The sequence below is a fragment of the Dromaius novaehollandiae genome, chromosome 1 (assembly GCF_036370855.1).
Source record: "Dromaius novaehollandiae isolate bDroNov1 chromosome 1, bDroNov1.hap1, whole genome shotgun sequence".
Taxonomy (NCBI): domain Eukaryota; kingdom Metazoa; phylum Chordata; class Aves; order Casuariiformes; family Dromaiidae; genus Dromaius; species Dromaius novaehollandiae.
Window position 1 is genome coordinate 59036181 of NC_088098.1, and position 17304 is coordinate 59053484.

Genomic DNA, 17304 nt, shown 5'->3' on the forward strand with positions numbered 1-17304 from the left:
TAAGGAGTCATTTCCTTATTGTTTGTAGAGAGAGATTTACAGCCATATTTAGGGATCTACCTCAACAAACTTTAAAATATAAAAATACATATTTTTATGTTCCTTAGTAAGATGACTGTGAGGAATATGAGATTCTGTGTATGTGTCATTGTTCAAGTATATATGAAGTAGAGCTATTCTTTTCTCTAAAATGTATTAGAAATTGCAACATGATATTTTTCAGCACATGTATTTTTTAAAAAGCCATTGTACATACAATTGTACTGAGCAGGATGTAACTGCCATTTTTAAGTTCACTCAGCAAAACTGAAAATAGAAGAATGAAGTACTGTCTATCTGAAGTAACAGTAGCAAAATGCAAAAAAAAAGAGGATAAAATAAGGATTTAAAAATGAACCATTTGTTTTTGTGCTCATAATTGTCATTAAAACATTTCCAGAAATTAAACTTAGTAACAGCTAGGGGTTTTAAATTGGCACCTAAAATACTGTAAGCAAATGGCAGGGAAGTAGAAAAGTATAGCATAGTGAGAGTATTCATGGCCTAAGTATTCATAGCTCCTCAGTTGTTCAAACACTATGTAAAATCCGAAATCCTAGACCATTCTCTCAGTAATTCTGCTGTGGCATTCCTAGGACTGTGCATATATATGTATATATATGTATACATATATATACATGATAAACTTGCAATCTTCAACAGTTCAGAAATAGATGGATAAAAGAGATTCTAGCCAACTTAAGGACATTTCAATTACTTTATACAATATATACCTTTGCATAGCATAGTGCTGTTTAGCATAACTTACTATCAAAAGGTCTATAATAATAGCACTGCAGCTAGTATGTTCACCAGGTATGCAGCATAGCCTTGAGCCTTTTGGTCTTATTCAGGCAACATTCAATTGGATGCCAGTATTACAAATTCAGACCCTGACTGTTCCTTGCATATTTAAACACACACAAACACACACACACACACAGCCTAAATGAACAAACAGGCTGGGAAATTTAGGAGAATGAGAGTTCAACAAATCAGTAGGCAGAAGCATGAAATAAGGTGTAATTATGTTTTTTATACTCTGGTTGCCTAATACTTGTTTGCATTTGTCTATACCATGCAGCAAGCCTTGAGCCTACCCTGGTTTGCCCAGCTACAGCTGCTGTATTCCGTGAATTCATCAGACTGTCAGTCATTTTAAGACTGTCAGCACTGAACCCTTACAACAGCTGTACGGTGCCTACGCCCTACGGATTGCTAATCTGAGCGTTCTTCAAAAAGGAGGCTAAAGTGATGGTTAAATCTGCCAGGATGCAGAAAGGTGTCCCAAGGAGTGCAACGACTCCCAGCCCAAAACCCTGCGGAGGGAAACAGGACTCAAAAAACAAGTAGGCTTGGTGGGAGGGAGCTGCACCACATGATGGTTAATTTGGGACTGGATTCGGAAACTAACTGTTAACTAAGAGAGGTGGGACTTTGGTTAATGGAGCAGCCTGTCACATAGCTAAGGAAAGCGGAGCAACACACAGCCCAGGCAGAATACTGGCTAACAGACAGCATTTTTTGAGGACTTCTTCCAGATAGGATGCAAAATGAGGATATTGTAGAATCAAACGCTCTGAGCAAGATGTCTGTGACATAGTATTTAGAGTCTATTCCAATTTTTCAATTGATCTTTTGAAGTTTAGATATTATTTTCTTCAAGAAAAAAAAGGTATTTATGAGGCTAGAAATGTCTATGCTACCAACAACTTGCAGTCAGTGAGTGTGGGAGGTTTTGCTTAAAGGTGGAAAAGGATGGACTCGATTTTGAGAGGTCATTTAATGCATTACTTAACCCTAACAATAAACTCTACCACTGTCATTCGTCTAACCTGCCCTTGAAAGTGCTTGGTAGCAGAGGCTCTACAATCTCTTCAGGGAACCTGTTGTAGTGCTTCACTGTCCTTGCTGCTGTCTGTCCTATATGTTTGTTGCCGTGTTGCTAGATATACTTTTCTTTTAAATCAGAAAACCAGTGTGGAAAGAATCAGCTGTGTATGAGAAAGGCTCAGCAGCCTGTGGAGGTATTGGATTGTGCTCTCTGTTTCAGATCACTGCTCAGAAAAAAGGACTTATAAAAGTTAAATAAACACGTCAGCAAAAATTCTCAAGGAGCTAATCTCAAATGTATGTAATAACTGCTTTAATGAACAGAACTATAAAGTTTTTTTAAAAAATAAATTACTTATAATTGACTGGAAAAGGATCTAAGCATTTCCAACGTGTTTCAGATACCAGTACATAAATGTCCAATAGTAAGAAATTGAATTCAAAACTCATTTCTCAAAAACTATAGCATAGAACAGCCTCCACTGTTGATGAATGATTTCTGGGAAAGGAAATCTGAATGAAGACATGGCACTTGTATCATGCTTCAAAAACAGCAAACTATATTTTATCATATCTCCAATGATAAAAAGTTCCAAGATCAGCATAAGCATGGGTATTTCACAACAACTGGAAAAGGAATTACTGAATAAAAATATGTAATCTCGGGCAACATTTGGACTCTGGGGTTCCTAAACTGGGCTGACATTACTTAAGTTATCTTGCATTTTAAAAACATTTTGTAGTCTTCTGTACATTATATAACAGAAATTCTTTATAAGACTAAGGATAGAAATAAAAGGCTTCATGTATTGAAAATGTAGTATTTGATTGTGCTACAAGCAAAGTGATGAAGACTAAAAAGTGAGAACTGAGTGTAAATATGGATGAGGACTTTAGTGCTTGGGGATTTAGGAAGTTTAATGAAATAGCAAACTAGCTTGGTCTTTTAGCATAAAGAATAAATGAAACAACCTTTCCAGCTGTCTTCTGTTACACGGTGAAATAGAAAGTTTGCTTGGGATTAAGGAAAAGATTCATACTTTTGAGACAAGGACATCACTTTTAAAACACAAGATCTTAAAAATAAATCATGCCAATTAAGCAACATGATATTATGCATATTTCATTAGCTATATGTACAACTTTACAGACCAAACATTTATTGTAATGTTTCCTTGCATTTGAGCTGTGGGACAAGATACATCAGTAACTGCAGAAAATGCAAGTTGTAATCCAAAGCAAACACAACACAATTCATAAGGATATTAAACATATTGGTTTTCATTATAGATGAGCATGATGGTTGTAATATAATTAGGGCCAGATGCAGATAGCCTGAATTCAGTATAATTCCTGAGTTAGATACTTCCTATCAGTTGGCTTTAGGCAGCTTGCCTTACTTAGAACCTCAAAATCATTTTTTCAGAAACACTCAGCTTTTTCTATAATCAAGGCAAAGAGCTTTTGGTGGAAGTTAGTGCAGCTAAATATGACCCTGTCTTTTACTAGGAAGCAATTTTCTGAAAAATATTCTCTTTAGATTATTCATTAGTATTCCAATCCAAATCCTCTTGCCATTCATGATATCCTAGTCAATGCTCAACTACTTGGAATTCATAAAATATATTTATTAATTAAAATAAAGATAAGTTTTCAGCTATAAAAGTCTAACTTCTTCTTCCCCTTTTCCTATATTTGCAAAATCCAAAATTTTGAATACTCTGTTGCTAAAGCAAATACAGTAACTCCATCAACCAGCTTGTGTCCTTGGGAACAGTACTACTTTTTGCCACATGTTTTTGCTAACAAACTACACTAAGAGGATTTCCTTGGAGGCAAATGTTTGTTTTGTTTAATACACCATTTTAAGGCTGACAAAATCTGCCTTGAGCTAATGTTTCTTTCTGTTCTCTCTCTTCTTTTCCCCTTCTTCCCTTTACATTTCCTTGAGATCTGTCTCCTATCCAAGCTGATTTTTTTAATGTTGTCCCAAAGACATGTTCCTCATGACTGAGTCTTACTAGAGTTTCTGGTATAGCTATACATATAACTAGAGTTAAGTGGTATAGCTTTGAGAGTTACAGCCTATCATTGTTTCACTTGTGTTAAAGCCCTTGCAGTCAATGAATGTTTGAATTGGGAGTTGGGAAGAGGGTAAGCACAACATACTTGCCCTCAAGGAGATAACAAAGCTACCAGTATAGTTTATTTTATCCTACCCAAGTTACTATTTTCACCTGGGAAAGTTTTTAAAAGAGTTTTTTGAACCTCCCTTTGCATTTGCTGTTCATACTTTTGACTCCTACTTTGGTGGTATTCAGAAAAACAGTGCATTTGCAATGATTTAAAACTCTTACCTTTTACTTCCAGTTTGCAGTCAACTTCTGCCTCTCCAAGTTCATTGACTGCTCGGCAGGTATAAGTACCTCCATCATATGGGCTGGGTTTGCGGATCTCCAAGGTACAGACACCTTGGTTACTGAACATTCGATATCTTGGGTCATTCATTATAATCACTTTGTTTTTCATCCATGTTATTTTGGGCTGTGGTAAAAATAAAATCAAAACCACTTGCACACACCTATGAACTGATTTTTTTTTTATCTTTTTGTGATATTCTGCTAAAGTTGAATAATCCTACAAGTTAATCAGTAAAGCATGTTTTTTAAATAATTTGCACACAGAACAGTCAGAAACTGTGAAGGTGCACGGTAAACAGTGAACATGTCCTTAAAAGAAACACTCTTGAGTTCTCATTTTACTAGGTCAGTTCAATTTTCCACAAAACAGAAAATGGATCACAGAGACACAACTCATAAGAAACTGGAAGATGTGTTGCACAATGGTCTAAGAACCTATGTGGTCCCCGTGTGTTTTTGCAATGCACTGTCTTAAACAATGATTAGATTTTTATAGAGTAATTATGGTTTTATTTTGGTAACAACCTTTGCTGCTATATTAACCATACGGCTGGACCCAGTATAGCCCAGTCATTTGCTGAGGTCCTGTCCTTTAATTGGGTTATCTGTGGATTTAATAGCTATTACAATACATATAGCAGAGCTAGGTAAAGTAGGGGCAGAAGGAGATCTGTCTTGCAGTACAGCAAATCAATGGCAGAACTGGGAAGAATACTTAAGGAACTTGTTTCACTGCTTTTCTGTGTTCTTTAGAGCCAATACTACTCTCTCCTTCAGCCTGGCTTGTGAATGAGAAGAATGATAAAAATGGTATTAAAAGTATTATTGTCAGATTAAATTCTCTTGTGGTTTAATTGATTCTGTTAAGAGGTATGCTGTACCTTGGGGTTGCCCCGAACACTGCAGTTCAAAGTAGCATTGTAACCAGCTACAGCAAACGTGTTAATTAAAGGCTGAGTAAACAGTGGTCGTTCGCTGAAATCAAAATCGTCGTAAACTGGATATTTGTAGATTTTACCTATGAAATGAAAATACAACATTTTAAAGCAGTGTTGTAGTGCAGCTAAATATTTCAGCATCTTAGAAAGATACAAAGAGTCTGAGTCTGTTCTGATCTGCACTGTTTTGTGTACCAACATAACTGGTAATTGCATTTGTGCAGTTCCTGTGCACAGGTATCATTAAAGGTTTTTGCTTCACTGAAACCTGATCCAAGCTCTCATGTTGATCCCAGTGCAACTTAGGCCTGATACTTGCTAGCATGACGGGGTGGGGGGGAGGGGGGGATAAGAATGATGAAAAGCAATTTCTATAGCCCATCTTTTGTTCACAATCTCTTTTCTAACAGAAAAGCAGTTTTCTTTTTAATAGTGGAAGTGGGTTCTAGTACGAACACCTTCAGTTCTTCAGCCTTTAATGTGGATGCTCATTTTCTGATGATCACAAGAGGAACGTTCTATGGCCAAAATACACTGTAGGAATTGTCATCTATGTCCCTGAACTTAGGCTGATTGTCTTCACGCTACACAATGTTTGCATGTAGAGCTAGGCAGGAGATTTTGTCTGAAACAACTTGCTGGTGCAAAGTGCGAATTTATCAAATCCCTTGGTTTCAAAGTGTGTTTGATGAAAGAGGGATTATGTCCATTTGCCTGCCAGCTTATCTAATGGGTTGTGTGAGAATGTGGGCTTTTTCTAAGACTATGGGTCAGGGACACTCTTGCGATGTTAAATGTTTCCAGATTGGAGACCGTAGGGCTACCTTGTTGCCCACTGTGGAGACAGGAAACACAAAGTCCCTGAAACTATAGCATTAACGAGGAAGTGGCTCCACATCCAAGTTCCACTGCTGGAAGCCCAAAAACCTTGAGAATTTCATTTCAGGGTTGCCTGGTTCCCCATCACGTGTCAGGGCGCCTCGAATACTTTTCTTTATCTGTTCCCCCCAGGGCTTCTAGATTTTCTGCTCTGAGGAAGGAGATCCCTGTATGTGTGGGTTGTACATGTCTGTCCTCTGCATCATAGCAATCTATATTCCTGTCTTTCAAACAAACTGAGGTGAACTGGTTTGATCTTCCTTTAAACCACTTGCTTGTAGAATTTCCCTTCCATAAAATGGCAATTAACAATTTTTTTTTGTTTCTAGTGCCATTCTGCACTCAAACTTTCCGAAATGTCGGGACTCCTGACATAGTAGAGAGTCTAAATTTGTCCTGCTCCACCTGTAAATGATGTTCAGCAGGGTTAAGCTTACCTCTTGGATCCTGCCCTAAAATGGACTAGAAGCACTTGCACACTTGATACTGGATCTTCACTGGGAGGCAGTAACCTACTCCTTCTAACAGAACAGCTTCTTAACTCGTCTTTCAGCTCTTGTCAACTTAGATCTGCCAGTGGTGACAGGAGTATGAGATCCAAGATCATAGAAAGTGATGGAACATGAGAAAAATATCCCACCCTTGAAAAAAAATATGGACCAGGTGGACAAGCCAAAAGTGTAGTGTCCTAATATGATATATCCTAATAAGGACGAAACAACAACTTATTAGCTGTTAGTTGCACCTGATCTTGGGGTTAGGAATGTATGTGAGTGTTTGTAGACATGGCCTTTAGTTCTCATCACCTTCCATACTCTGAAAACATCCCTTCCCTCTTGATAAGGAATTGATAATTAGCTAACCATCTTTTGCAATCAAAGCACTCTCTTTGGTCATTGTTGCATCCTCACTGAGGCCGCACATGTTTTCAGCAAAGATCCGGAAGTAGTACTCATTTCCTATGACAAGTTCATTAATGGTGGCGCTGGTGCGGTGGTAGTGCTCAATTACTGTGAACCATTCCTGAAACACACAAACACAGAGACTAAGCCTCCTGGCAGTGCATGGCATATTTCATTCATTAACTGCTTGGAAGCATCATCAAGCCTGTGGGAGTAAGAGATTTTTTTTTAAGAGTATGTTAGATTACTAACGTAGTGAAGCTAACAGTAAATAATTGTTCCGTCTGAACTGGGTGATAGTATCACACATAGTTCACCACTGAGCGCTGCAAGCTGAATGGAAAAAGTGAACCCTGCTGATTTGTTGCACTCTGTTAGCTGGGAGGGATCTTTCTAGGACGTCCGATATTATAAAGGTTGCACTGTGCAAGGCAAGGCAGGCTCCCTCATTCAGATTCCACTCTGCTGGCAGAGAGAGTATCGCTGCAGATAAGAAAACTGCAGACTAGGGGAAAAAACAAATCCCCTTACAATAATGTGTACTACAAGAGGCCAGTGCACTAATCTGCCTCCTCTTCCACAAGCTGAGTGTTTATGAGAAATGTAATTTTATCCAGGTGATTCCTCCAGACTGATAGCCAAATCTAAAGGCTGAGATGGGGAGGTGGGTTTTAGCGCCTCAGCCTGCAGCAATAACAGACAGCTCAAGTGGAGAACAGTATAAAAGTCATCCAGAAATTTTTGCCTAGAAGGAGGCAAGTAGAGTGGAGTAATATCAATTCTTATGTGATTACAATTTGAGAAGTAGTTTGCAAATAAAAGGTACTATGAGCTTGCAATAAGCAACTCTGGAAATTCAGGGCAGTGCATATTAATCTGTGATCAAAGCAATTAGAAGACAGAAACAGGCAATCTCTTGTCCTCTCCCTGAACAAATTATTGTGGATGTGAACGCGTCATCTCAGAATTCCTCCGATTTCAGCACTACACACATCTCTGGGAAAGGCCTAAGTGTTTAAGCGCATCCTGTTTCAGGCACCTATCTGTGTAATGCTTGCAAGAATCATAGTTAGATGAAAGGCATCGTTTTAAACAGGGCATGTGGATTCTATCCTAGTACACAATACCTCAATAGTAAACAGAGATAAAAGAGATTAATGCCAAAAATAGTTAATATAAAACACAATATGATCACAACAATATTTTTGCTTTTCTTTACTCTGCCCTACCTAGTTTTCTTGCTTTTCTAAAGATGTACCTTCTAAAGATATGCTTGTGTTTAGCTTCCTGTGCCACAGTTTTTACTGATATTTTTTCATTTTAAGAGCCATGTTATTTTAGATTTCCCAGAAATATAGATAATCATATTCAGAAATGGACTGCCACTCCATAGAACCTGGAGTGTTTTTTTCCTCAGGGGAACTATTTTTAAGGAGCTGTGTTTTGAGACACCGACCTTCCGTAGAAGACCAGCTCTGCCAGAACCGCAAAATTCCACACTAGAGACGATGCACGAAAACTATGTCATGGATGACCCATGACACACTTCGGACGCTAGACAGTGCTGTTCTTGCTTTCTCCTTAAAACAGTAACTTAGAGACAGGGGACATCACTGTTATGGTCACTGTACAGAGACCACCTCATGTTATGATCTAAAGAGAAAGGAAAAATGAAGAATGGGAAGGGAGATAGAGGCACAAGAGGAATGAATTGATCAGACCTTGGAGCGGATCAACATATTAAAGTTCTTTTGGGGCAAAAACATTCTCTTAGATTCCCAAAATAATATCCTAGATTTCCAGTGTTCAGATTTGTAGTGTTAAATGTAAGAATCCAACTACTGTATTTTAAGGAAGTATAAAATTGATGCTTGTTTAATGAAAATAATAAACATCTTTATATTGTACTTTTCATCTGTACTTCTCAAAGCATTTTATAAATTATGTATGTATCATTATCCCCATGTGGAGCAAGGAGTGGCAATATGACTTACACAATGCAACATTACAGGGATAAATGCAATAGCACTGCATTTTGATTCTAGTAGCAACCTGCTGCCTTAAAAATTAATACTTTTGTTTTTTATTCTCTGTATTGAGAGAAAGGAAAAAAAGCAGAATTATTTCCCTCAAGGCCACCTGTCTTTTCGCTGTTAGTCCTCCTCTTTCGCATCTTCTGACAACATTTCCATTTCTAGATTTTAGATACAATAAACAGGGGATTTTTAAATGTGCTTTGCAGATTTTCCAAACATTGACCAGTCAATGCTTTGTCCATCTACACTACTTTAAGCAAATAAGCTTTTCTATATTTAAAAGGAAGAAGTTTGTGAGTATGTCAGCCTTTTAAAAATCTACCTATTACTTACCATACTCTTCTTGTCTGCTTTTTGAATAGTGTACCCAGTAATGGCAGCATTGCCATCATCTTTTGGTGGCTTCCAGGATAAATTTACATTCTCTCCCCAGACATCCTCAATCATTACCACCTCTGGTGGGCCTGGGCGATCTGTAATGAAAACATAGCAGCTGACATCTTCCACTATGTTTGCTTTCCCTCTTTCTTACACACACATGGCAAACGTAATGTCAAAAGAATGCCAAGATTGCAAAATAAAAGTTTTAAAAACTAGGGCATGCCAGAACTATGAAAAACTTCACCACTTTGGGGGTATGAACTATAATATGTTCTTTAATTGCATAAGGATGTGATATTTTGGGAAAGTTGTAAGCAGTTGAAAATGTGTTCTTAAAACAGGAAGTGTCAATCATTTTAAAGGCAGTGTATTTGCACAGTGTAACAAAATAGATTGACAGAAAAGTAAATGTGTTTTCTTGTTTTTCTTTCCTTCTTTCATGTTCTTTCAACATTTAGTGTTTTTCCACATTACACTGGTGAGAAACTTTCTACCATTTCTGGCTATTGCTACCACTCAACAGGAAGAAGCTTCCATACTGGATAAACAAGAACATGAAAAGCAAAACAATGAAGTATTGAAAGAGACTGGCATTTTCTGATGAGCACATGCCGTTGTCTAGGGAGGTTTACTTAGAAATCACAAATCTTTAGCTGAGTAATCTGATGTGGAGAGTTACCACTGTAGAGAAAGATGCTTTCTGGGATACCTCTGTTTTCCCATAGCCTTGAAATGGCTGGAGTAGGCTTCTCCGGCATGTATTTATTTTACTTTTTCAAAACATACCAACAATTTGAATGTCTATTGTAGCTTTGTCCTCCAAGTTCTCTACTTTCACTCTCATGTCATATTGTCCAGAATGGCTCCTTTCTGCCTTGCGGATAAAGATGATAGTGTCATTTTCAGTGTTGCGGATGTTGATTTGGTTCTTGTCTATTGGAGCACCATTTTTCTTCCATGATACTTTTGCCCTTGGTTTTCCCTGTAAGAAGTCAGCAAAAAATCAATATATGATTTTGGGAGAGATATCGGTGTTAGTCTTAAAGGGGAAATCAAAACCATGCTGAAAGAAACAGTGAGAATTATTTTAAGATCATGCAGCATTTGAGAGGCAATCCCATTAATTCACCTGAAATGCAGCATTTTTTAAGAAGCAGACTGAAAATATTTGCAAATTCAGGCTAAAATTGCACAAACAATTTCCAGTTTTCTAAAAGAAAAGAAAAAAAACCCAGAAAACCTACAACAAAATGTTTCGCCCTCTAGAAGTGCCTGCATTCTCTGCACTGCCAGTAAAAGAAGAAGGCACCTAAGTAGTGGACTGGGCCTCTAGGGATCCCTACTGCTCTTTATTTTTTGGGAAAGCACTTGGAATGGTTGTTAGGTAGACCAGATTGACATGTTCTGTCATGGGTGAGATGCCTACATTTTTGGTAGGGCAGTGCCTAATTTAGGTACTTAAATAAGATGAGAATGAATTCCACTTGCATCCCCATGGGATTTGTGCCCCTCTGGAGGCAAGCAGTATACAAATGCTATCCAAAGAGGGTAACCTCACCCCTTTTTTGAGTGCCTTAGCTTAGAGAATAACCACAGTATATTGTTTCAGCTTCTTAGGAGCAGTGTATCTTGTTGTGTATTGATGAACAAGCTTTTATTAAGCTTTTATTAACCTTGTAGAAATCAGATTATGCCCAGTATTTTTATGTGTGCAGAGAAGACGTAGAAATGAATTCACTTGTAATTCTTCTATTCAGAAGAATAAGGACCCTGCCAGTAAAGAGGAACTCACTCTTGTAAAAGGTAGAGGAATGAAGGGTTAACACACTGCTGTGGGAAACCTGTGCTGTGTCCTTGGAAGTAGTGGTACTATAGCTGTGATCCTAAAGATTAAAAAGTTGCTATGTTTCTGTGGGAGACAATGAAACTGCCCAATCTGCACCTCCCTTTTCCTCCCTCAAGACAAGGCAATGATTAAATGTTACACTCCCAACCTTGACACCATATCTAATTACTGTCAGTGTAACCGCTTTGTGGCATGCTAGTGATTATCTCATATGTGACGTCTGCTGAGAGGACGTATAAGCATCGTGTGGATGACCAAATAAATCAGTCTGTGTGTGCTAGTTACCCAATTAATTAATCTCTTTAACATCATGTCTTTCAGAAGTCAAATAAAAAAGCTTTCAGACACCTATGTATATCTGTGTGCTTCTATGCCTGCTTAAATTAACTTACTGTCCCACCAAAGTTACATGAAAGGAAGTTTAAAAAGTGGCAATATGTGAAGAATGAGTATTTTCCTATCTGTGTTTTTAGTTTTCACCTGGAAAGGAATAACAAGATTCACAGTTTCTCCAACTCTTCGAGTATAGGTTTCTTTTAAGTGTCTTGGTAGACGAATCTTCGGAGGTTCTAAAAAAAAAAAGAAAACTTGTATTTGACATTTATCTTCTTTTATAAGTGGGGCAAAACTGGTGCTGATCATTATTAGTATGAGCTTGCAATAAGCCCTACAGTTCCTAGAAGTGACTAGTGAGTGAAGTATCTTAAATATTCCTGGGTCCCACAACATTACATTTCAGTACATTGTCAGTGTTTGTAACCACAAATGTTATAGTGATAAAAAGGGGGGAAAATCCTAGCTCTATTTAAAAAAAAGGAAAATCAAGTTCTAGTTCTGCAAAAAAAAAAAAAAAAGGCTTTCAAAACCTGAGCGATGATGAAAGAACTCAGACTTCAGAACTTGAGAGATGAAGTCTCAGACACAAAGGAAATAAAAAGAATCCCAAAGACTTTTAAAGACAGTTTTATGATTTCTAGGCACTGCAAAATGACTTTGTATGGCCATATCATATGATTAGCTAGTAGGTATTAGCCTTAAAAATAACGAAGCATGGAAGCAGAATATATTTGTGTGTGAGTGTAAGCAAGAGGCTCTTACCTATCACTTCCTTGACTAAAATTGGCTGTGGGTGGTACCTAGGCTCACTTGCACCAGCAGCATTCACAGCTTTTACTCTCACAAGGATTTTTGAGCCAGTCGGCAGGCCATTGATAGTAAACTTCGTTTTGTCTGTCAGTTCTGGGTTAGCCACGATCCATTCATCCGCTAGTTTAAGGAAAAGAAGATGGGAGGGAGACACAAAGGAACAGGGAATTATAAATATAGCCACTGCACCAATGAGGAAAATCACAGAATGGTAGCTGATTGAAAACACACTGAAGAATCCCTCTGTTTTGTTTTCTATTTAAGATATAATATGATATTGATTCACTTTAACCATACATAGGAAATATGCTTCTAACAGTAATGGATTTCTGCCAATTATATATTCAAATTTAGATAAATAGTGTTTTTAGAATGTGGCCGCTTTTAAATTTTACATGAGGGAAATCTGATTAGTCTTTAAAGTCAGCTGATAAAAAAACAAGGTGGGTGGGGACATAGAGTAGATTTCCAAAAGCACTCAGCATTGCTTTAACAGCTTCCTTGGAAAGAAATGGGTTTTAGAATTCATTTCAATAATATCACAATTATACCAGTGCAGAGTCCCCTTGAAAATACCACTCAAAGTGCAGAGATGAGAGAAGCACAGGGTATTTACAAAGTGCACTGACATGTCATCGCTCCTGGTGCCTTTAAAAAAGGAAAGCTGTATCATAAACATTCACATAATTACAGCCTTCTCTTTTTTCTTCTTTTTTTTTTTAATCCTACTACTAGGCAGTGACATATAATCCATAGAGTCATTGCAACAGTACATTCAGAAAAGCTCCAATTACAAATGATTCTTTCCCATCCTGTCCACCAAGCATAGATCACTTTAATGCTGCTGACACTTTGACATTTGGTGTCAGATTTATGTAGTAGCAAGTCAGTAAGTATCAATACCTTCCACATCTTATAAAAATAGAGTTATAATATTGGCATAAAAGACAAGAGCACCATTATAAGCTAGAGCACCCTGGTGTCTTAGTGCACGGTACTGTGGTACATTTTCGTGAGTGTGTGTCTTTTACGAATTAAGTTCTGTTTAAAGCTGCTTCTTTCAGTTTCTAACACAAGTGGATTGTGGCCAATGATTCAGTTTCCTGAATCACTCCTCACTCCCCTTCCATGTAATGCAGCAAATTCTGTAGATTGGTGCCTCTAGAACTGAATCACACTCTCAGAGAGCTCTCTTTATTTTTATTAAGAGAGTTTTTCTTTCATTAAGGAAGTTTTATACCCTTTGCTGAAAACTATACCTTCCAGGTTATAAGGTGGCTCCACCATTTCATCACACAGATCTGTCGATACACCTTGTGAGAATCCATCATTAAGATTAATCAGAGACACCCACTTTCACACAGATGGAGCATTTCGTCAGGGGTTAGCTTTTCCTGTTAGTAAGTCTGCAAAGATCAATGCTGGGCTTTGAAGATTTAGAGGACCTGTATTTAGGGAGTCTGCAGGGAGGAAAGAGGCAGGAAGGGGGCATCTAGATCAAAGAGATGTTATGCATGATGCTGACAGGAAAGCTAAAAGAGAAAGCAAGAGGAGATGGAATTGCTTTGTTTTGTTTTGCCTGATCAATCACAGACCTGGAAAGATGAAAAGAAAGAGACTAAAGAAGCATTTGGAAGACAGAGAAATGAAGCAAAATGATGATGAGAGAAAGTGTAAGAGGAGAAGAAAACATCGTAAAGGGAAAAAGAAACTCAGAAGAATTTTGAGCAAGAGAGACAGAAAAAGAGGAGGCTTGAAAAAAATCGAGGAGACAGAGGAATAGAATACATTTAGCTAAAGGCATCAGAGAAAGAAAATTAAATAAGACAGAAACCATGAAAAAAAGAGTAGACACGATGCAATCACAAAGGCTTTATTTCTTGGTCAAAGTTGTCACTGCCCTGGATTCCCTGGAATCCTGGATTTGGCGATTTTCAGGATAGTAAAAATACTATCCTAGAATCTGTGCATGTTCCTGGTTGGATACGCTGGCAAAGATCTCAGCCAAGAAAACCTCTCTGAACTGCCCATTTACTAGCTATGAAAACAGATCCTCTGCAGGTACAATGGCCCTTTGAAGGCAGATAAATATAATCTCCTAGGAAAAACTAGGGCTCATCAGATTACCCTTGAAATGTCACACAAGAACCAGTCAGCAGTGTTACTAAATTACTTTTACTTCTCCAGTGTCAACAAGGTTTGCTCTACTCTGAATCGCCACCACAGGAAGAGGTTCAAGCTGGATGTTCTAAACTGACTATGGGAAAGGGAGGCCTATGTTCATATCTATCATGTTAGTCATCCCTATGTAATGCCATTTTCAGATACTCATGATGAAACTCCAGTTCTGCAATATACCCACAGAGCTGTCAGAGATGTCACTATAGCTAAGGAAGTCCAAGAGTCCTGCATGTAGAGCAAGTTATGAGATTCAGAATAAAGGGAAATACAAATTTTGGGGAAGCCAAACCAATGTTCATCATACATGACTCTTCCAAATTATGTTTAAATATATTTTCTTCTTGCTATATCCAGCTTGTGATTTTTCCTAAAGATTGCTATGATAGAGAAGACTCAAAAACCCTCTCTAGAACTACCTCAGTGATCAAAATGAAAGAATGGTGAAGGTGAAGACAAATGGGCTTATAGACACAGAACTAAAAAGAAAAGAATAGCAGAATGAACATAGATAGTCATAAAAAGTACCTAGGAGTTAAAAAGAATTATTAAACAGTATAGGAAAAATTAGTCTGAGGCAAAACAGGCACTAGAAAAAGTGAGAAAAGGAGGCACTGAGATATTGCAAGAAAGAAAAAAAAGGACTGAGCATAGAAAAAAGATCTATAGTAAGTTACATGTCTTTTTTTATTGGTATTTTCAGCTTGTTTCTTCCTAAACATTTTCATAACATATATACATAACTAATGTTTATTGTGCATATATAGATGTATATGCATATATGAGAGGCATATATAGATATACATAAACACTCAAAAGGCTCTGTAAAATCCACTGTATCCATTGTATTTTAACTGAGGTGGGTAACAATAAAATGACAGGCTTGACTGCTATTTTGTTGTATCTTCATACGTTTTAAACCTATCTGAAAAAAAAAAAGTAAAGAATTTGTTCCATTCAACAGGTATACAATGGTCTTTTGTCTGATAGACCTTAAAAGGTAGTTTTGGAAAATTTGTTTGAATAACACAGTTTGCATTTTCATAAATATATTTCCCCTCTTCTCTTGTTGCCTCATTTGGCAGTGAATCACGTAGTCTAATGTCAATGGATTCGTGACTGCAATGTTGAAACTTTTTTTTCAAAAGAATGCCAAATACTTTTATTTTTTTCCCTACCATCCTACTAACTGCAAACAGCATAATATACAGTCCTCATATTGCCAGTCCCCTCTATAGCCAGTACATAGCTATACCTATGCAGTGGAAATAGGAAATGTAACCTACAGTTGCTGCATAATAATCTGAAACTGCATGCTTACTCTTTCTGAGATGTCCCCGCAGCTTCTTCCCAGCATACAAGAAAAACCTTTCCTACCATTACAGCTGTGTCTGCTTTCAGGCAATCTTCTCCAGACCTCTGAGCTTCTTGCAGTCTGTTCCTGTTCTTTACAGATATTCAGCTTAATACTGCAAGATGCTGAGTGCTCCTGAGAAAAGCCAGTGGTTCTTCTTCCCTCCCTCTCCCACTCGCCTGAGTGAGAACTGAGGGCACACTGCTCCTGTGGTATCTGACCACTTTTGTGAACTATTGTTTTCCTGGATTGTCTGAATCTGAAACACGTGACAGCGTGAATCACAAGTTCTGTCCTCTACCTCTTGTCTCCAGGCTGTGGACTGCATTCATAAAAAGCTTTCATTGAGATAAATGCCCTGATGTAAAACATACCCAACCTATCACTTAGATTAACACCACCGTTAACATCAGCAGCTGACTGAGCTGAACAAAACTGTGTTCCATTCATCCAAACACACAGTGTTTCTGGAGTCCCACTGATCAGCATTTGGCCACAGCGGCTGGATATTGCATATACGACTTCAGCCTATTTAGTACTCACCCAGGAGTTGCTAGATTTTGTTTTTTGAAAACAGACTTCTTTTGACATCAAGTCAGAAGAAAATCTGTAGGGAAATACTAAGGTTCTGCTGTTTGATCACTAAAGCCTCTGGCTGTACAACAGGTGTTATGTTTTTCTTTGACTTATTATTTACTGTCATGAGTTCAACTCTCTCTTATATCTTTCTCTCTTCTTCACTTCCATATCGTATTATGTCTGAGATGGATGTAAAGATCCTGTATCTAACTACCCTGAAATCTTCAAGAAATTCGATATCCAGACAGGAGTTTGCATGCCTAGATAATGTCTACAGCCAGCTATTGGGGAAGCTGTCTGACCTCAGTTTTGTGAACTGTCATTTGAAGCAGCCAGGTAGTAATACGATAAAGTAGGAATTACCACACTAAGGACCTCCTGTCCCTAAACCCCAGCAAACCTGCACATAATTTGTATCACAATTATACTCATTTATTATTTCCCATCTATCCATCTACCCATCTATACATTCATCCATCTATCCATCCATCCATCCAATTATTCTCTTTAATGCACCCAACTTTTGTTTAGCTCAAAGAAGAGGAAAGTGAGGAACACAGTACTTGGTACACTACAACAGATAATACAGTGTTTTTTCAGAAATCAGATCAAATGTAAGAGAGGTCAAACTACAGTAACAGGAGGGATCTGGAGTACAAACTAAAGAGAAGCCTGAACAAAACCCTGCAACTTGAGGATTTTGACTGGTTAATCTTTGCCTTAAAGTGAGAGCACGTGACACCCACAGAGAAAAAATGGAGAGTGTCTCACCT

General features: G+C 37.8%; 1 protein-coding gene across 1 annotated transcript in view; it reads right to left on the reverse strand.

Moving 5' to 3' along the window:
* Positions 1–17304, reverse strand: part of MYBPC1 (myosin binding protein C1) — an 83569-nt gene that overhangs the window by 4812 nt on the left and 61453 nt on the right. The window contains 10 exon segments of the mRNA XM_064513889.1: positions 4230–4416; positions 5174–5310; positions 6973–7132; positions 9381–9520; positions 10215–10410; positions 11755–11843; positions 12373–12540; positions 13680–13750; positions 17196–17229; positions 17232–17270. Coding sequence (XP_064369959.1) covers positions 4230–4416; positions 5174–5310; positions 6973–7132; positions 9381–9520; positions 10215–10410; positions 11755–11843; positions 12373–12540; positions 13680–13750; positions 17196–17229; positions 17232–17270 — 1221 coding nt within the window.